The following is a 20,473-nucleotide window of genomic DNA, read 5'->3' on the forward strand; positions in this document are numbered from 1 at the left end:
CATAAGAATAATAAGAATAAATAAACCAAGCATGTAATTGCAATTCCTTCTCAAATCATAGGGGCTGGTAGCCAAAAGTGAATGCAATGCCAAAGCAATATATCTCGTCTCAATACTAAACATTTGTCCGACTAATGTAAATTAGAATGATGCAAGACAAAACATGGCATTTTAGATTCTGTGTTCTGGTTGTTGAAAGTAAAAAGGTTTTGTGTAAATTTGCTATCGTCATTAATCATCTGTCTTGTTTTAATAGAAAAAATATTAAATCTTGTTAATAACATTTTATTCCAAGAAGTAAAAACTATAATATAACGAAGGCGTGTTTATAATATAATGATCTATGCTATTTTGGCTGAACTGGTTGCAAAGTGCTAGTCTCTGTGCTATCTCTGCATTGTAATATATATATGAATTTTTGTGCTTTGCATTTTTTCAGTAACCTTTAACTGTCTCTAAAAAATGAATGAGCTGATTTAGCATCACAGAATCTAAATTGTTTATTTTTAAGTTTCCATTGTTCCTCCTAAAAACTGAAGGTATTCAGATGTGTGTGGCAATATTAGCATTATGAGAAATGAGCCTTACTAAAAAAAGATCCTGGAGGAACTCAGCAACTTTATAATGTACACATCAGCCCTGCTGGAGTTTGAAGAACCAAGAATATATTCTGATATATTTAACATTTCATTGAGTTTTGGCTTGTCTTGTTTGATAAACAGAATACAATTAGATTAAACTGTCTAGTCGCAAAAAATGAAGTCTGTTTACATTTATTACTATTTTTGGTGCTCAAATCCAACTAAAGCACTTTTATAAATGGTTGCTACTTTTTAGAAGCTGATATCTCTTTATAACTTGATTTGAGTAGGGAACCAAGCCAGTTGGGTTAAACAAGACAAAATATCCCTAAAATGTGGTTTATTTTGGTCTCTCATAATTCTTTGTAGTACATTGCATTTATATTAAAGTACAAAATGTCTAGATCTTGCAGTCCCGCAAGTCCTATGTAACAATACACAACGATCAAATGATCTGAGTATATTTAGCACTAAAATAAGTAAACATGTATAAACAAGACGTTAAAACCGGCCTTTTCCTGTGTAGACCATAGTCTGTCAAATAATAAGCGTAATCTCACCAGTGAAAGAAGTCTACCAGAACATTCCCCCTTAAATGTAGTCTTTTTAAACCAGTACAGTAGGAGTTTTTATGCACATTAGATTCAGAAATACATTAGAAATAAACTATGGGGATTTCTTGTGTTTTCTGGAAGTTTCAGTGGCAGCATACTTCTTCTCAAACTGTGCTACATCAAACTTCCTCTTGCAACCAGCATAATTCATGTAACGGATTTTCCCAAAAATGGGTCTCTCTGCCCAACCCTGGTCATGAATGCCACAGATAGACCACATACAACCTGTGAGGAATAATAAAGAAAAATCAACATAATAATCCACAGCAAAAGTCACTACGCATTTACGTTAGGTCGGGCTGGCGCTTTTCAGGACCGGACCTACACGAGAAGTTGTGGTTTAAAAGTGCATATTTTTTATTTTTCTTGTCAAAAATGACAATCGTTTCACTAGATAAGACACTTATTCTTCATTTGGGATCGTTTAGAGTCCTTTGAAACTCTTGTTGAAAAAACTGTTAAGTTTTGAGTTAAGTATTAAGCGTTGGGCTCTATTAAAGTACATTAAAATGAGAAAAATCCTGCAATGTTTTCCTCAAAAAACATAATTTCTTCTCGACTGAACAAAGAAAGACATCAACATTTTGGATGACATGGTGGTGAGTAAATTATCTGGATTTTTGTTTTAAGAAAATTGACTTTTCCTTTAATAAAGCCAATAATCAATAATGAATTATTTGATAAATAGTGTATCATAATAATGTATTTGATCTAATAGAGCAATCAAAACATCACGTTTCTCACCCACAAATCCGTTGGGATCACATCCGTCTAAAGAATAGTGATCATTCAGGTATAAAGCAATAGAGAGGGCTTCTTCGGGGGACGCAGTCCATTCCAGGATCTTCTTTGCCCAGTACATGCGAAGGAACCCATGCATCTTTCCTTCTTGCACCAGCTGTCGCTATACATCAAACAAGCAAACACAATTTCAAGACATTCATTGATTGTTATATTGCACTGAGCAATATTTTCATTACAAAGTACTGTGGAAGTCAAAAAGGTACTTAAGTTAGTGCACTTACATTAAAAATAAATCAAGCCAGAGTTTCACATGGTTTAAAAGGTCAATTGTAAGGCTTATATTTTCTTAAAGAATAACTATTTGGTTTATGACAAAACTGCAAAACTGTCTGTGCTTAATTACCTTATGTGGTCATGACATTTAAATTTAATATAGATATTACTTTATATTACTTTACACAAACAATGCAGACAAATATTGACAGTTTTCTTAAGGTTAAGGTTTTACACTGTGTATTTCATTTTGTAAATGCATTACTGTAAAAGCAATGTTTGCTTTACACATGCAAGTTTAAACTATTGTATGTTGCTACTGACATTATCCAACTAATGCTGACCGTACATTACATCAAATTCAAAATATTCGTTTAGGTTTTTAGACTAATACTGTAGTAATTTTATATCTACCTGTGCTGCATTCCACAGTTGATCATACGTTTTGGCGTTCTCCAGCTGCTCTTTGTTGTAAACGTACTCTCTACGATCTTTGGCATGCTGCTGCAAAGTCTTCTTCGCCCAATCATACGCACCTGTGCAAAAATATAAACAAACATTCAAACAAAATGTATTTTTGAACTAGAGTGTTTTCTTATTTGAAAAAATTACAAAAACGTAAGCTGACAACACCACACACCTGATATGTTGTCGTAGTTGGGATTGTAAAAACAGAAGTTGTCAGCGAGCTCCCGTCGCACGACCAGCTCTTCTGTAAATGAGGCTACTGACTCACTAAAGCCTTTCTCTCGTTTGACCTGCCTCACGACACGCTGAGCGGAGAGCTGACCTTTAGTAAAAAATAAAACAGAAATATCTGTACAACTGTCATTTCACATCATATGTAGTTTGGTTTAGACTGCAGACTGACCTGCGTGGATCCAGGGTGAGAGATTACTGACAGCATCACTGTTGGGATCGTTCCTCTTGGTGGCAAACAGACGCAGTCGCTGATCAATGAAGGACTCAAGCATGGCCATACCACCAGAGGTGCCGGGCTGGGCCCAGTCTACCTCGCCAACACTCCGATCCACTTCAAGAGACGACAGCACCTTCTCCCAGTCTATCGGCTGAAGCACAAAGAAACAACAACATCCAGTAAGAAGATAACAGTGGAAAACATCATTTTTAGGGATTAACAAGTCATGATGCATTTATAAATACTGCTTGGTAACATAAACATCAAATTTGCTGCAATTGTGGGAAAATCCCTAATCGAACCTCTGCTGTATGAGAAGCGGCGTACGGGTGCGTGTCCACAGGTGGGATCTCTGTGAGGAATTCTGAAAGAAGATTGGTGATTTTCCCCCTTATAGTCCTGGCTCCATATTCCAGCTTTCCAGATGCCTCCCAGCATGGTACCACGTTATGTGCATCAACCTTGATGTAAATTTACAATGGTTTAAAATACGTACATACTACACCAATGGTCATTTGTAGGGATGCACCAAAAGAAAAATTCTTGGCTGAAGGCAAATAAAATAAAACAGTCCTTCCAGAAAAACACAGTTTATTTGTGATTGTTGCGGGCAAAAATGCTTGATCTTGCGGCAGGTTTTCTTAAAAAATGCAAAAATATGTGGAATATTTATGCAATTTTATGTGACGAGATTGCGGGAACTTGCAAAAACTGCGGGAACTTGCAAAAACTGCGGGAACTTGCAAAAACTGCGGGAACTTGCAAAAACTGCGGGAACGTGCAAAAACTGCGGGAACGTGCAAAAACTGCGGGAACGTGCAAAAACTGATTTCAGCTTTTGCAGCTTTTAAATGATGTTCACGTCACATAATCACGACACTTCATAACGTTCCCATGGCAACAGGGGACATGGCTGCACTTGTGTGAGGTAAAAGCAACATTGTTCAACTTTCTGCTAAGAAATTTTTGCTACGAACATGTGGGGATTATGAAATTTTTTTGCACATTTTGTGCACGGAAATCTGCAATTTATGCTGCGAAAGTGCGGCGTATTTGAAAAAATGGGTCCCCCATAAATATGCAGACTTTGATTATGCCTTAAATCATGCGATGGCATAATCACGTTTTTCTGGAGGGACTGATAAAAGACTGAATACTGAAAAACCAAACATGTTTTTTTCATTTTCCTAATTATTTTGCCAATTTTCTTACCACTGCATAAGTAAAATAACATTTTTAGAATGTAATTTTTACTACATTTTTTTAACAATAAACTTTTTTCACATTCCAGCAAACATTATCGGGCCTTTTTACTTCTCTAATTGAAAAGCTATCTGATTTGTTCAAACTGTTCAATTTACATTCGACCACATAAAAAGAGTCTTACATAGGTTGCTATTTGATCATGTCATCAAAGACCTTATTGTTCGGTAAAATGTATTCATTTTTTCACTTGATCGGGCCAGAATGAGTTTTGCTATTTTCGGCCGAATAATTTCAATTGCCGAACATTCGGTGCATCCCTAGTCATGTGACATAAAAGCCCTGAGATGTTATTCCTTGATTTTCTCCATAACTTTAAAAATATTAAAGAGATTAGCTTTTTCTTGAATTTTAAAAATAGCCTACTAAGTAGTTTTAAAATAATTAATATTTTCTTTTATGCTTAATTATTAATCTGATAATGGACAGCAGAGAAATGTTAGGGTAGGATGAGTGAGGGTGAAGTTGAATGAGGTGTAAATCAAAGAAAATGCAAAAGCACAAAGCAAAAAATAATTAATGGCACACCTGAATGAAAGGTATATCGGAGGGAAGGTCCTTTTTAACTGCCTCATTCCACTGAAGAGAGATTCTGATTGGGTTAAAGTCAGTCACAACTGCCCCAAAGTTAAATTTTTTCACAAAAGTTGGCAGTGTGTGTCCAGGCTCTCCTGACAGTAGGTGGAACTGAATATCCAGGCCTTTGCATTCCTGTAACAAGGCAGAAAGGTCAGAAGGCCAAGATTTACGCTCTTTAAAATTTTTGGTTGTATGTGTTTGAGACTATACAAAGGTGACAAAAATTAGTTCTTTAAAGAATTTTTGACAGAATGGTTCTTTGGGGAACCAAAAATGTACAATTGTGAAAAACCTTGTGTAACTGTATATAACTTCGAATGGTGTGACGAAAAATATTTTTCTCTTTTCGATTTACAGCAGTGGTCTCCAACATGGTGTCCACACAGTCTGTGAGTTGCCTGCCAATGCACATTCTATTAATAGCCTAATTTTTAAAGCAACACTAAAGACTTATTGCTCTTCGCTCCCCCTGCAGGTTAGAAGCGTAATTGTTCATTACCACTGTCGTAAATACTACAGCATAGCTGGCTCTGATTGGATTGTAGGTCTGCCGTAAAGCAAGTTTTTGTAATTTTTACTCGAACTACAGGACCACTACCCGACGGTTGGAAACTTCTTTAGTGCGGTTTTGGCCGATAGAGGGCTGCAAAGCGAATGTGAAAGTGCCATTCACCCTGTTTTGTGTGGATGAACCACTGAAACTTTTTTGGAAACGTTATTTTAAGGTAAAAAAAACTCTTTGGTGTTGCTTTAAAGAAGACATATCACAAAAATCTGACTTTTCCATGTGTAAATGCTATAATTGGGTCCCCAGTGCTTCTATCAACCTAGAAAATGTGAAAAAGAACAAAAAGAACCGAATAACTTTGTTTTGGTAAACAATTATCCACAAGCATGTGAAAAAATAGGTGTGTTCGACATCGGCTGGATGTAACCGATCGGCGGGATTAGCTGCATGCAGGCAGGGAGGAGCTGAAAACGGAGACGTGAAGTCGGACACGCTGTGGTTCCCATAGTTTGCTGCATTTACGTCAGGCATGGCTAATCACGTGGCGTTTGCTTGCTTTATCAAAGTAAACATGATTTGTAAGATGTAAACAACATAAAAAGTGAATTATACTGTTTTGAATGTCCGTGTATGAGAATGAGTGGAACTGAAGAGGCTTACAGCATCTGTTTTTACAAGAATAAAGTTCAACATAAGCATAAATTATTAAAATACCAAAGTAGTGGGGTGTACGTTTTTTATCCATTTTATTTTGATGAACATGACACAATATAACATTGCGACTATGTGAAAGTGCTTTAACTGTTATAAAAATACAGATTTGTGAGCATTCGTGGAACTGAGGGCATGAAAATAAACAAGAAACACACGTGATTTATTGTCATGCGGTGAATCCGACCAATCGTGAAGCAGCCGTGTCGTCATTACAGCCAGTGCAGCTTTCCTTGGCGAACTGCGGCTGATCTCGAATCGCTCTCGCGGTACGTCAAAGCCATATGACACATGTCACGTGCCTTCAGCGCCAGCTCAATAGGGTTGTGACAATTAATCCGGCAAATGCGCGTTTTCTCAATGAATGAATTTGAATGAATTACGGTGAAATGCCGCCACATTCAAAAGCCAGGGGGTGCTTTCGTGCAGAAACTCCATTTGTGCCACAGAAGAAGTAGCATTACAAACACTATTCCAGGAAATGTCTACAGGAATATTTATATCGCTGTTCTTCAGATTGTTTCAGGTATTTTCATGATAATAAAGAATATTTTGAATGATTGTGTTTGACGAGTGTTGCTTTTTTAAATACTCGTTATAAACGAGTCAAACTCATAGTGATTTTAGAATGATAAGGACTTCCTACTGATCACGGAGCCGTAGTACACGCACAAGCTGTGCATGAAACACTGAATCGGAGCCTTAAGATTCAGAATCGATTTTTAGACAAGTCTTTTCAATGGGAACGCGATGCATCGATGCACATCCCTACAGCTCAAGTAGGACAAAATTACTAACCGTTATGCACTGCTTCAAGTCAGCCGCCGATCGGTCTGCACAGCACCGCATTAAGTCAAACACACCTAACAGGACATTGAAATTTGGCTCCCCTTGTGATGTCATAAGGGGATAATACCGCCCCTTAACCACAGCACTGCCATTTAGTGCAGAGATCAGCTCATTTGCATTTTAAAGGACGGCACATTATTGCACACACCTATAAAGTGCCAATTTTAACATGCTTTAATAAATTATCTATATGATATTTTGAGCTAAAACTAAAAATATACTCTAGAGATGCCAAATATTTATTTGAGATCTTAAAAAAGTCTTGTGAAATGTCCCCTTTAATATTTATTTATTGCATATTTTTATATTAGCTTGGGTTCTTTTATGTATGGTAACATTTTATATAATGATAAAACATCAAGAAGTAAAATAACTTTAAAATCAACAAGTAGAAAAAGTTTTAAGTAGCCTATATCAAAAAATTAGCCCTACAGATTGTTTTATCCATTGTGGTAGCACTTGCTCACAAAAAGGTTGGAGACCCCTGATTTACAGACTTATACCTTTGCCACTTCTCGAAGTCCTTTCAACATAAAGGCGTACTGTCGGTAAGCTGCATCCATATATCGAGAAACCAGACAGAAGCAGATGTGCAGAGGAAGATTTTCATCGAGGGCCAGCTGCTGAGCATATATCAGAGCCCAGTTATCTGAAACACAACAAAATAAATAGTTACATTGATTCATGCATCTGGCATGAATGATCTTACCCAAAGAGACTCGTAATGCATTAAATGTATAAGTTTCATCATCTTTGGATTTTGTGCAATCAGGTAGATATTATTGGAAATGATTATACGCTAAACTGCTTCTTCTTTTGCCTATGATCACCTTGTACTCTTTGATCTCTTGACATCCAGTACAGTACCCCATCAGATTTCTGCTTGATTTTCTGACAGTCAGATAAATATCGGAGTCGCTTCTTATTAAATTCGCATCCCTGAGCTTCTCTGCGGAGCTGAGCCACTTCCCTCTCTAACCAGCCGGACTCTCTCGGCCTCTTCTCCGCTGTGAGTTTCGGTTTCTTTACGTCCTTGCTGGTGGGTGACTCTCTCTTACGCTTGGGTTTGTTAACAGACATGGTGATATTATTTTGAAGTAGTGTGTTTGGGCCTCTGATGGTACCTAGCAACACTCTTCTGCTGTACCTGAAGCAACTGGAAAACAATCTGAAAATATACAGAACGTTTAGAATATATTGAGGAAGCATAATAGCAGCATATCAGATTACATATAAAAACATGGTACTTTACATGTATGAAGGTTAACGTGCATTAGAAAAGTTAGGTAGATGCATTACCTAATATGTAGCATACACCGATTTTCCAAATACTTTCTGCAAAATGCCGTATCCCGGAGATGTTTGTATTGTAATGTTGTGTGGTGCACCACGCACGTGTTGTTGAATTTCAGTGTTTTGTAACCTACTTGCTTATTGGCCAATGACTTACATGGGCGGGACTTGCGAGCCTGCTGTTCCCGGTTCTGGCTAGAGTGAAGACAGCTACGGCCAAATCTCGCGAGATGTTGGGTTTAGGTGTGATTAAAATGAAAAACAGCGATTCTGGTTATAGGATACAGGTACGGCCTAAATCCCGTAAAATGTTGGGTTTGGTATAGGGTTAGGTTTGGGGGTAGGATTAGGAAAAAAACAACGCTCATCCGACGAGATTTTGGCGGTTGCTGTATCTCTTCTAGCCACAACCGCTGCTACCCGATGAATTTTCGTTTCAAAACCTGTCATATAATTTGCTTGTATATTACGTAAAACACAAAAATAGTACAAAATGTACATGTTTAACAGCTAACGCACAGTAAGCGATTTAATCCTTTTGCTAACTTCCGGTAGACTTGACCACTTTGATAGCCGTTTCTAAATCTGAGGGCTGCAGCGTCCGGAGGTCGCATATGCGGGTTAAATACGCCATCAAGCCTGGTTTATTTCAGTTAACTGAGCATTAGGTTCGCAAGTCATAAGCAACAATTAACTATGAACTAAGTATAATAGTGAACTTTGTCTTATTGATATTCTGAAATAAGATTACTGCATGTAGCCTACAAATATGACTTCCGGAGGCTGCAGCCTTCGGATTGAGAAACGAACGATGTAAGGCCACAACACGCTCTCCATCCAAATCTCCACCACTAAAACATTTCTGCAAATCTGTTTAATTTAACTAAAATTTATTGCAAATACAGTTGTGATTTATCTGAATATTTTGTCAGTGATATTTATTAAACAGAAGGGAAGTTTTATGTCTCGTATTTATGAAAAACATCTCCCATAAATCCCAGCGCGACGTGCGTAGTTTCGCGCATGCGCCAATGGTCCAATGAAGGTGGGCGAGATTGCAACGCTCAGTTTGTGCAGCTAAGTTAGATTGTGTAGACAGTCTGTATTTGGGTTTATATATCAAACATAAAACTAACTAAATAATGAGCAAATCTAGTTTTCAGTCGGTCGGCAGTACAGAGGAGCTGGATAAAGTGGACATGTCTTTAGGTAAGGCCAGAAACAAAAGTAGACGAATGTGTTTAACACAGCTGGTTAGCTTTCCGTTATCTTGCACACATTGTTTACGATAACCTGATAAACGATTTAAGCATATCCATACTCGTTAAATATTCTACTGTTATACATTTACCACCATTATTTGTTTAAGCGCGATTTTTATCGCGTTATTATAAGACACTGTGCTAGTTTTATTGTAATTCGCTTAACTTCATGAGTATAGGATGTAATACAGTGATAATAAGTTTCCATTTATATTTGATGGCAATTTTATTGGATGCTTATTTAAATATATTTGTGTAATAATTGTAAAGTTGGTTTGTTGCTTGCTGTTTAGTAAAACAGTGAAATAGTTTGTAATTTAAAGTTGCTTGCCCAAATATATTTTTTACTTTACAGATGACATTATTCGTCTGAATAAGAAGCAGAAACAAATTCAGAACCAGAAGACAAACCCCAGGACCCCAGTTGGGGGTCACTTTAACCAAGGGAAGACAAGTGGGGCAAGAGCTGGAGTGCCATCCAAAAGAGGTCAATATGTGATATTTTCTACTGTTGATTGTTACAGGATTCATTACGCCTTCCACATGCGTTTACATTTTCCCCCATTTTGAAAAGTTGGTGGTGTTGCTGCAGGAGGTGTTACGAATAAACGCTTCGGTTGGAGCCGCAAGTTTCCACCCACAGTGGCAAGGCGTCGTGGGCAGGGAGTCATCACTGGCTTGGCTGCAAGAAAGAACGCTGTTCTGCTAAAAGGTATCAGTCCACTCAATCGACCCGCCCAGATCAGACCTGCTCAGAACCGACCAATGCTGAACCGACAGGTGGCCAACAATTCGTCTTTAAACCAGGTATCAGATCCCATGATGTGTTGGAAACAGTCGGGTCTTCAAAGAAGATTTTGTGGTGGTCATCATTAGGTGTAATTTTTTACACATTTAACAGAGATCTCAGCCGTTTGTCCAGCGGCGTGACTCCCAGCGCCGACAGATGCAGATTCAGAGGAGACCACACAGACAGATGGATTCCCAGAAACACCAGGGCTCCGTTTCACACAGACCCTTTCGGCTTCGCAGGAAATGGTATGGGCTTTATAAAAATGAATAATTAAGTCTAGTTTATTACCAGATCTCTTAGTGTGTCATTGTTTGATTTTAAGTTGGGTAAAAATCATGAAGGCAGATTCAGAGTTGCATCTTGGGGGAGAAAGGGGGAAAGTTTTAACAAAAAGTAATCAGAGTTTATTGAATATATCCTAGTTGCATCTTTCTCAGTGGTCAGTCTAGCTTCAGAACAATTCCAAGCTTATTCCATGCAAATATTGTGGAAAGTTACTGATTCCTGTAACGTCCTTGAAAACCTTGAGATAAAGACATTCCCTTAGACATTCTTTCACTTGTTCAAATTCAAATGTTAGCACACAGCCTAACATTTTTAGAGAAGAAAAATGGCAAAAAAGAAAAAAGTGATTAGTATAGTAAAAGTAAGTAAAATAAATATAAAAAACTAAATAAACAACTTAAAGGGATAGTTCACCCAAAAATGAAAATTCTGTCATAATTTACTTGCTCTCATGTTGTTACAAACCTGTATCTATTTCTTTGTTCTGATGAACACAAAAGGAAGATATTTTGAGAAATGTTTGTAACCAACAATGTTTGTGGACCCCATTGACTTCCATAGTATTCTTTTTTCCTACTATGGAGGTGAATGGGGTCCACAAATGGTTTGCTTACAAACATTTCTCAAAATATCTTCCTTTGTGTTCATCAGAACAAAGAAATTTATACAGGTTTGTAACAACATGAGAGCAAGTAAATTATGACAGAATTTTCATTTTTGGGTGAACTATCCCTTTAAATCAGTCTCAAATAAAATTTGGAGTTTGCCAAAAGGCAATTGTAAAATGACATGGTAGTTATATAAGAACAATACTTTAAACAGTTCTGTAGATTTGTGACATGATTTAAAGGGGAAATTTCACAAGACTTTTTTAAAAACGTAAAATAAATCTTTGTTGTTTCCAGAGTGCGTATGTGAAGTTTTAGCTCACAATAACATATAGATCATTTATTATAACATGTTAAAAGTGGCACTTTGTAGGTGTGAGCAAAAATGTGCTGTTTTTGGGTGTGTTTTTTTACAATGCAAATGAGCTGCTCTCTGCACTAAATGGCAGTGTCATGGTTGTATATTATCCCCTTCTGACATCACAAGGGGAGCCAGATATCAATGACCTCTTTTTTCACATGCTTGTTCTCGGTTTTTCTAGGTTTATAGAAGCACTGGGGACCCATTTATAGCACTTATGGTGCATTCCCACCAGCCCCGGTAGAGGCGGCAAAAATGCGTTATTCGCGCGTAGTTGGAAGCTTGAAAATTTCAGTTCATTCGCGCGTGAAATTCTAGTTATTAGAGACATTCACGCGGAAATTCGCGTCATGGGAGGGGCTTCTGCGACTACGCTGAGATTCCGCCACTCCGCTTGCTTCCTGTAATCACGTCACTACTTCAGCAAGGTCCTGATTGGTAAACGCGACGTGGAATTCGGACGAGGTTCAGATTTTTTTAAGTCAAACTTTTCCCGCGGCAAAGCTCAATTCGCGCTGAAGGTGCAATCCGTACCGTGCCATTCGCGGCGCGCTTACAGCATGTACTGCGCCGCAGGATGCCTAATCGCGTCTTTGCATTGACTTAACATGTAAATCACTCGCGGTTGCCATGTCTGGTGTGAACCCTGCATGAAAGATGAAAAAAGTCAGACTTACTTGATATGTCCCAATTAAAATGATTGTGATTTAATTATTTTTTATTATCTCTGAAATATTGATTTCCCCCATCCCTACTATAAAACTTATTTAGAAATACAAAATTATTAGGGGTCAAGCCCAGAATGGGCGAAGACCCCTATTGTATCCGTTAGTTTTCTTTTTCTTTTTCTTTTTAGGGGTCAAGCCACGAAGTGGCGTAGACACCTATTGTTATTGTTAGTTTTCTTATTATTATTATTATTCTTCCTCTTCCGCCATTGAAGTCAATGGCAGCCCATAGAACCGTACGTAGGAAAGTTGTGAATTTTGGCACACATGTAGAGGACAGTCTAAGAAGTTACTATAGCAACATTGGTGTGTCTGACTCAAACCCTCTAGCGCCACCAACAGTCCAAAAATCCACTTATGTTCATGCTCATAACTTCTGACCCGTGAGTCATAGACACTAAATTCTTGTTTCCTCTGAATCCTTTACTCATGATGATTCAATTGCACACATTGATGTCAATTCTGTCATGCACATCTTTCCGCCATTTTGAATTTCCCGTAAAACCTACTTTTTCGAACTCCTCTTAGAGCGTCCGTCCGATTTGCATGTCCTTTGGTATATAGCATCTAGAGACACCCATGACAAAAAGTTATCAAAAGCTTTTTGATAGACCAATGCGTTCTCGTATACCGTGACAACATGTACGGCGGCGAGCACGCCAAAACAGATGTGAGGCCGTATCTTCGCAAAACTTATGTGTATCGACACGAAACTTGGTATATGTCATTACAGTCATGACCTGAGGGTGCCTGCAACGTTTCGTCACAGCGCCACCTAGTGGTCACGAGATTCGAAAAATGCCTATTTTCGCTTATAACTACTTCAAACTTGTGTCTAAAATCATGAAGGTGGTCTTGTTAGATTCCTTGAGGCATGCCGAGTCAAACGATACCAAACGGTTTTCGGTCGGCCATTTTGGGTGTCGGCCATTTTGAATTTTCTCAGTAAGTTCAGTATTTCACAAACAGAATGGCGTATCGCTACAAAATTTGGCATGGTTCATCAGTGACATGTTCTGAGCGCACCTATAAATCTTAAAGACGGCGCCACCTAGTGGTCAGGATATGTAAAAAATTTTTTTAAAATCTTTATGTCATTTGATTAAATTGCCACTATGACATAAGACTTCACTCTATTGATTCCTTGGCTCATGCTGAGTCCGACTGTACCAAATATGTCTGAGTCAAACCTACTTCCTGTCGGCCATTTTGAATTATATTGAACACCTACTTTTTCGAACTCCTCCTAGAGCGCTTGTGTGATTGGCTTGATTTTTGGTACGCATCATCTAGAGACACTCTAGACAAAAAGTTATCAAAAGGTTTTCGTTAGACTTATCCGTTCTCGTATAACGCATCAAAGAATGCGAGGGCGAGCACGCCAAAATGTGTTTGAGCCTGTATCTTCGCAAAACTTTTGCGTATTAATATGAGACTTGGTATATGTCATAACAGTGATGACCTGAGGGTGCATGCACCATTTCGTCACACTGCCTCCTGCTGGTCACGAGATATAAAAAATGTCTATTTTTGCTTATAACTACTGCAAATTTGAATGTAAAATTATGAGACTGGTCTTGTTAGATTTCGTGAGGCATGGCGAGTCAAACGATACCAAATGTTTTTTGGTCGGCCATTTTGTGTGTCGGCCATTTTGAATTTTTCTTTAAGTTCAAGTATTTCAGAAACGCAATTGCGTATTGTTATGAAACTTGGTATGGTTCATCAGCAACATGTTCTGGGAGGACTTGTAAACTTCCCGGCGCCCCCTAGTGGTCAAGAGATTTGAAGCTATATCTCTGCATCTCTTTATCGTATTAACACCAAATTTGGTGGGTGTCATCACAATCAAGACCTGAGTCACAATTTATTTTTTGGTCAGTGCCCCCTAGTGGTCAAGTCATTTAAGGCTATATCTCTGCATCTCTTTATTGTATTCACACCAAATTTGGTGGGTGTCATCACAATCAAGACCTGAGTCACAATACATTTTTTGGTCAGTGCCCCCTAGTGGTCAAGTCATTTAAGGCTATATCTCCTTATCGCTTTATTGTATTTACACTAAATTTGGTATGTGTCATCACAGTCATGACCTGAGTCACCATCTATTCTTTCAGCACAGTGCCAACTAGTGGTCTCAAGATACAAAAAAATTGCTTTTTTTCATAAAACTAATGCAAACTTAGATGTTAAATCATGACAGTCATCACGTATGAATCATTTTTTGCCATGTTTGGCTTGACCCCGGTATCGCTGCTTGCAGCTATATTTAAATATTATTCTTCTTCCTGTTCCATTGCGGTCTATGGCAGCCCATAGAACCGTACATAGGAAAGTTATGAAATTTGGCACACTGACAGAGGACAGTCCAAATAATATCCCTAGCAATTTTGGAGTCTCTATCTCAAACCCGCTAGCGCCACCAACAGTCCAAAGTTGCACTTACGTTTTTGCTTATAACTTCTGATCCGTAAGTCCTAGAAACGAAATTCTTGTTTCCTCTGATTCCTTGGTTCAAGACGATTCGATTAGACCCTATGACGTTATTTTCCGTCATGAAAATTTTTCCGCCATTTTGAAATATTCGTAAAACCTACTTTTGCGAACTCCTCCTAGAGTTTTTACCCGATTGCCACGAAAATCGGTATGCAGCATCTAGAGACACTCAAGGCAAAAAGTTATTTAAAGAATTTCGATAAACCAATCCGTTCTCGTATAGCGCGTCAACGAATTTTACATAGAGCGCAAAAAAACTGATTTTAGGCTGTATCTTCGCCAAACTTAGGCCTATTGACACGACACTTGGTACTCGAGATGCCAGTCAGGAACTGAGGGTGCATGCACAGTTTCGTTGCAGCGCCACCTAGTGGTCAGACGAATGTTCTATACGCCTATAACTTTGGCTGCGATAAAAGTATTTTCACGGGACTTGATTTTTTGGAGTCCTGAGTAGTCGCCGAGTCCAACGATACCAAACATGCCAGGATTCGCCTTACGGTTAGCCCTGTGCATCAAAATAGCACTTAAAAAACACGCGCGAATAACTCCGCGAGCGTTATTCCGATCGACACGAAAACACCATAGGAAGAATATTGCATTACCTTCTGAACAAAAAGTTCTATTGGCGTTATATTAAAATTTTCATCAGAAATGGCCGAAAAATGCAAAAAACGAAAAATTACATTTAAATTTTGCATTTTTTACACATAAATGGTTATAACTTCGCAACGAAAAGAGATTTTTTCACCAGATTTGATACGCTGTTGTACGACCACAGTCTGAGGCTAAACAAATTTTTTTTTATGTTTGCACCACTAGTTGGCCTTATAATTGAACAAAACCTTTGAAATCAATCCACCCTATGGTCATACAACTGTTTCTTCACTAAATTAAAGTGTATAGTCATAAAACTAGCTAGATGTAACACAGTTATGACCTGAGGTTGCATGCACAATTTTGTCATTGCGCCACCTACTGGTTTTGAGATAGAAATATGGCATTTTTTGCCTAAAACGACTGCAACAACACATCTAAAACCATGAGTCATCATGGATTATTCCTTTCATGGCTTTGACTATAATCACTGGTGGTTGCCAATTCACTCCCTAGCAACCAATGAGAATACCTTATCAACCGTTTTTTGCAAGAGATATATCTCTGCGTCAGAACATCGTAGAGACACGGGGGTGGGCTCTTTTGACTCATTAACACCACTGTAACATTTTGTGAGCTGAGTATTGCCACTGCAAGCACCACTCATTTTTACTTCAGTGTTCTAGATCTCAATGCTCGTCGAAAGAAAGGGAGAGATTTCACTAAATGAGAATACAGCTTTTTTGCTGATAACTGTTATATTGTTTTGTCTGAAATCAAGAGATTTTCCTAGGTTCTTTAAACTGCTCATCCGAAGTCAACTTTACTTTCTGCTGTGCCCTTTTTGGCTTGACCCCGGTGATTGCTGCTTGCAGCTATATTTTTATTTTTTATTGTTTTCATATAAGAATGTTTTTTGGAAAGCTAGGTTTTATTGTTCCTTTTCTGTTGGTTCATCTTATCTCTCTCTTTTTGTAGGAATGTTCCATCTGCTCCACAAACACAGAGGGAAACTCGACAGGCCACCTTCCTTTTCAGAAGAGGGCTTAAGGTAGAATGCCAATGTTCCTAATTTATCAACTTATTGCTTTAAAATCAACATTAAACTGTTTTTAGACCATTATCAATAATGTATAGCAAATTGTATTTTTGTATTCTCAATATAGTGCCGCAGGGATGCCGTATATTTGTAGGCTTACCTGGATGTTAGCAAAATGCTGGTTCCCTCCAAAAAAAGCCCATTCGTTTTTCTATAGACTTTAAGATTATTGCAAAAAATAAGATCTGTGTTTAACAAAATTTATAGACACTTGCACGTTTTGTCCAACAATATAATCTGCACAGATGAATACAATTTTTATGAATTTTTTGTGTGTGAATGCATTTACTTGAAATATAAATCAATAAAAAAAATTGTGTTTATCTGTGAAGATTATCTTGTTGGATAAAACTTGTAAGTGTCAAACTTTTGTTAAACACAGATCTATTTTTTTTATTATTTTTTGCAATAAAATCTATGTAAAATGAATGGGCCTGTTTGGGAGGGAACCAATGTCCCGCTAACTTTTGAGATGGCCTGGGAAAATGCGTCATCCTGGTATTTGCTAAGGTTGTTAAGTGCACATTTACCAAAAATGTCATCCCAAGACATGTGAAATGTCAGGATTTAGTAACCGTACTATGCTCCAAGAAGGTGTTCATTTTACACTTGCATTGACTTGTGATGTATTTTAGCAGTGACCTGCAGTTATTTAGACCGAAGGTTTATTTGTTAATTTTTGTTTATTATACTAATAACACAGTGTTTTGCTTTTAAAGGTTAATGCACAAGTTCAGAAAACCAGGTCGACTTCACCCACACAGAGAACTCACTCGTAAGTAAACACTTTAGCAAAGACCACTTTGACCATTTATTAAAACAAGTTTTTATACTGTTTAATACTTACTTTGTACTCCCTCACCCCTTTCCACCAGGTGGCGCACTTCTACAAACAACAGCGGCATCCTCACAGTGTCCATAGACAACCCTACAGCTAGAACACAACCGGAGTATGTGTTCATTTGCTAAATATGATTTTACGGATGGCACCTACAGACTTAAGATCATGTCCATTTTAGTGTTGTCCTGTTATGGTTATTTAAAATAGTTTCCGCAAATCTAAATATGTATCTTTTACGAAAATCTATATTGTCACATTTTCCTGGAAACAGCTGATGCGTCTCTCTGATCAGCATTTAAGAGGGGAAAAATCTCTCTCTGCTTTTTTCTACTACTGCTTTAGCTTCTGTGATACTCTAGCTTTTGATGTTCCTCATTTGTAAGTTGCTTTGAATGAATAAATGTAAATAAGATAAGCTTGTTACAGAAGATACACACACATTTCGAAACCGCACCCATTTGTTTTCATTTTGTCATTTTAGTTTGACAGGACAGGTTTTACCTTTAGGACTTCTTCCAACATGTTTTTCATGCTGGGGGGTGTTTTGCACGCAGAACTCATCTTATTTTTGTCTCATTTGCAGGCAAGCTCAGTCTTGGTCTCTGCACCCCTCAACCTCAACACGCTTGTCACCTCAATCCAAAGAAGACGCTGAGAGGAGGCCGCCTAAAGGTGTCGCCCTGCAGTTCGACATTAACAGCGTTGGAAAACAGGTAGACCAACTCTCTACCCTCTGGTTAGGGGAGACATTTCTTTGAACTTTATGTTCTTATTGATTACTTGCCAGAAGTCTTAAATCAACTAAACGTCAGTTTACGGTTGTGTTCATCAGGTATTCACACATGGAATATGAAAATTCTCTCATTTTTACACTCATTTCGCCTCAGATGTGCATGACTTCCTTTTTCAGTTGAAAACAAAATAATTTTATATTAATAACCCTTTATTTTATCTTAACATGGCAAAGCTCAAATGAATAGTTTAAAGGCGGGGTACACGATTTTTGAAAAAACGCTTTGGAAAAGGGGAGTCGGGCCGAGTACCAAAACACACTTTTAGCCAATCCGCAGTTAGGGGCGTGTCTACTATCCGACATTGTTGCCTGGGTTGCGTATGTGTGGGGCGGGTCTATCAAAAGAAGGTCCAGATTCTATTGTGGTAGGGGCGTATTTGTTTAGGTGAATTTAAATGTCAACACTGGCTTTCAAAGATCGTGCACCCCAACTTTAATAGAGTGCCGCGGAAATGATGTTTTTTGTAGGCAAAACCCAGAAGCGAGTTAGTGTGTTAGCACTTCTGGTTTTATCGTCCCAATGTCGATGGGTTAACATAAGCCCAAGATGTTTTTACGTTTTATTCTACAACATAAAACACACGTAATACCCCCACTCATGACTTTTTAAAGTGTCTTTAAAAGGGCATTTACAGTTACTAACAAGTTGCTACGTGGGACTACATACTTTTCGGGGACTTTAAACGTCATCATTCATAAATCTAAAAAATGTGACATGAGCAAGAAACATTCGTCCTTAGGGTATCAGGGTATCCATATCAGGGAAATGTTTTTAAATGTATTTTTGTAGGTTTTAAATTTGTTTAATAAAGTTTATTAAAAGAGCTGTCTAAAGCTTGGTGGTGATGTCGTGAAACCGTGGTGTAGCTCGCTTGTAGCCTAAGTTAAGCTTTTCATTTCTAGTAAAAGCACAGAGACAAAATTCATAAAACTTGACATATGAACATGTTCTTGTCGGACAAAACGTTTTGTTAAACACCGGGATTATTTTTTGAGATAACCTAAAAGTCTATGGGGAAATGAAAGGGCTTTTTGGTGAGCGAATCAGTGTCCCACTATCTTCCAGGTTGGCTTTCAAAAGTATGTCATCCCTGTGGCACTCTTCTGAACCAAACCTATGTGTTTGTGATTATTTGAACTTTACCTTTTCGATAAATCACATATTCGTAGCAAGCAAAACAGAGATCCGTATAGAAAGTCTAAAGTGCTTAGAGCAGTTCTATTTAATCCGATTATGACATTAACTGTTCTTCTTTCCGTTTTCAGACCGGAATGACCCTCAACGAGCGCTTCCGCATTCTGAAAGACCAGCGCGTGGCAGCAACGCATCAGACCAGCAAGAGAGGCCGATTCGTCACTGTGGCCTAGAGCTGAACTCTGAGACATTGATCACATGTCCATCTATTCCTGTTCTTGAACGGAGTCGCACCAAACCCACAGAATGAGGCAGCCAAATAAGGACCAGAGCTGAACTAACACTGTTTCAATGCATTGAATTTCCCTGCCTGAAGAGACTGAGAAAGTGGATGTGCAGGTTTTCTGAAAGAGTTGGGGGAAGTGGTTGACATTTTTTTGTGAAAGCTTGCTGTTCTGTTCTCACAAAGCAAGTAAAACTGTTGCATTTCAGTTTGTTTACATTGTGTTGTCTTCTGAACTGCCCTTTATTTGTTGGAGTCCTGTTTTTTTTATTTGCATCACGCAGTTTCAGCTCACAATGAATTTCAAAGTTTCTATGTAGACCTTGTGTTTGTTTTTCTTAAAACCGTTGTATGAAGCACATTGCATTCTTTTGTAGAGCAAAAAAAGACTGTTTTAAAGATGTTTTATAATGTTTCAATTAAATGCAACATTATGCACCAAATGGTTTGTCTTTATTTATGAAAGTAAAGAGTGCTATGTCTAGACAAGTGCTTTCAAAAACAAGATTTCATGATTTTTTTTGTTGGATCTCAATTATTAGAAATTTTCGAACTGCTCTAATTTTATCTTAACATATCAGTGCCATCGTTTTGTCTCAAGATGTAAAGCAGTATTGTAGTTTTCGAAAATATACAAACATAGATACAGGTCATTGAAAGTGCTTGAATCTATTTTATGCAAGAAGTTTTCTGGAAAAAAATCCATATTATTCCTTGTGTAGTGTAGGATATATCATAAAAATTCTAGACTTTTAAGCGCACGTGCTAAACTGTTTGCTTAAATGCTTATATCTTCTGGATGCAAATTTTGATTTATACCAAAATGCTTTTTTGCATAGTTGTGTTTTACGTTTGTAA

General features: G+C 37.9%; 2 protein-coding genes across 4 annotated transcripts; one reads left to right on the forward strand and one right to left on the reverse strand.

Moving 5' to 3' along the window:
- Window positions 1-1,129: 1,129 nt before the first annotated feature.
- Window positions 1,130-9,112, reverse strand: cpdp (CPD photolyase). 2 transcript variants are annotated; one of them, XM_065268325.2, is made up of 10 exons: window positions 8,854-9,112; window positions 7,872-8,209; window positions 7,545-7,690; window positions 4,923-5,105; window positions 3,434-3,592; window positions 3,084-3,282; window positions 2,853-3,002; window positions 2,627-2,748; window positions 1,940-2,099; window positions 1,130-1,420 (listed from the first exon to the last, which is right to left on the reverse strand). In XM_065268325.2, the coding sequence occupies exons 1-10, from the start codon at window positions 8,946-8,948 to the stop codon at window positions 1,248-1,250; spliced, it is 1,725 nt and encodes a 574-aa protein (XP_065124397.1). In that variant the 5' UTR covers window positions 8,949-9,112; the 3' UTR covers window positions 1,130-1,247. The 2 variants fall into 2 exon arrangements, with proteins under 2 accessions (XP_065124397.1, XP_065124406.1); XM_065268334.2 differs by lacking the exon at window positions 8,854-9,112 and adding an exon at window positions 8,341-8,774.
- Window positions 9,113-9,339: 227 nt separating this feature from the next.
- On the forward strand, window positions 9,340-20,058 carry LOC135749728 (UAP56-interacting factor-like). Of its 2 annotated transcripts, none has more exons than XM_065268386.2 (9): window positions 9,340-9,543; window positions 9,952-10,083; window positions 10,189-10,403; window positions 10,498-10,634; window positions 16,443-16,515; window positions 17,283-17,338; window positions 17,439-17,513; window positions 17,988-18,117; window positions 19,464-20,058. In XM_065268386.2, the coding sequence occupies exons 1-9, from the start codon at window positions 9,477-9,479 to the stop codon at window positions 19,563-19,565; spliced, it is 987 nt and encodes a 328-aa protein (XP_065124458.1). In that variant the 5' UTR covers window positions 9,340-9,476; the 3' UTR covers window positions 19,566-20,058. The 2 variants fall into 2 exon arrangements, with proteins under 2 accessions (XP_065124458.1, XP_065124452.1); XM_065268380.2 differs by having other exon boundaries at window positions 9,342-9,543; window positions 10,171-10,403.
- Window positions 20,059-20,473: the final 415 nt, after the last annotated feature.

This window comes from Paramisgurnus dabryanus, chromosome 6 (genome assembly GCF_030506205.2).
Source record: "Paramisgurnus dabryanus chromosome 6, PD_genome_1.1, whole genome shotgun sequence".
Classification (NCBI taxonomy): Eukaryota; Metazoa; Chordata; class Actinopteri; order Cypriniformes; family Cobitidae; genus Paramisgurnus; species Paramisgurnus dabryanus.

Coding starts and splice junctions, on each gene's coding strand:
- cpdp (XM_065268325.2), bottom strand. CDS start 8,948: ATGCGACCTCCGGACGCTGCAGCCCTCAGATTTAGAAACGGCTATCAA. Junction 3,283..3,433: donor CCGCTTCTCATACAGCAGAG/GTTCGATTAGGG, acceptor TTTGTGCTTCAG/CCGATAGACTGGGAGAAGGT. Junction 2,100..2,626: donor AACTGTGGAATGCAGCACAG/GTAGATATAAAA, acceptor TTTGATGTATAG/CGACAGCTGGTGCAAGAAGG.
- LOC135749728 (XM_065268380.2), top strand. CDS start 9,477: ATGAGCAAATCTAGTTTTCAGTCGGTCGGCAGTACAGAGGAGCTGGAT. Junction 16,516..17,282: donor TTTTCAGAAGAGGGCTTAAG/GTAGAATGCCAA, acceptor TTGCTTTTAAAG/GTTAATGCACAAGTTCAGAA. Junction 17,339..17,438: donor CCCACACAGAGAACTCACTC/GTAAGTAAACAC, acceptor CCTTTCCACCAG/GTGGCGCACTTCTACAAACA.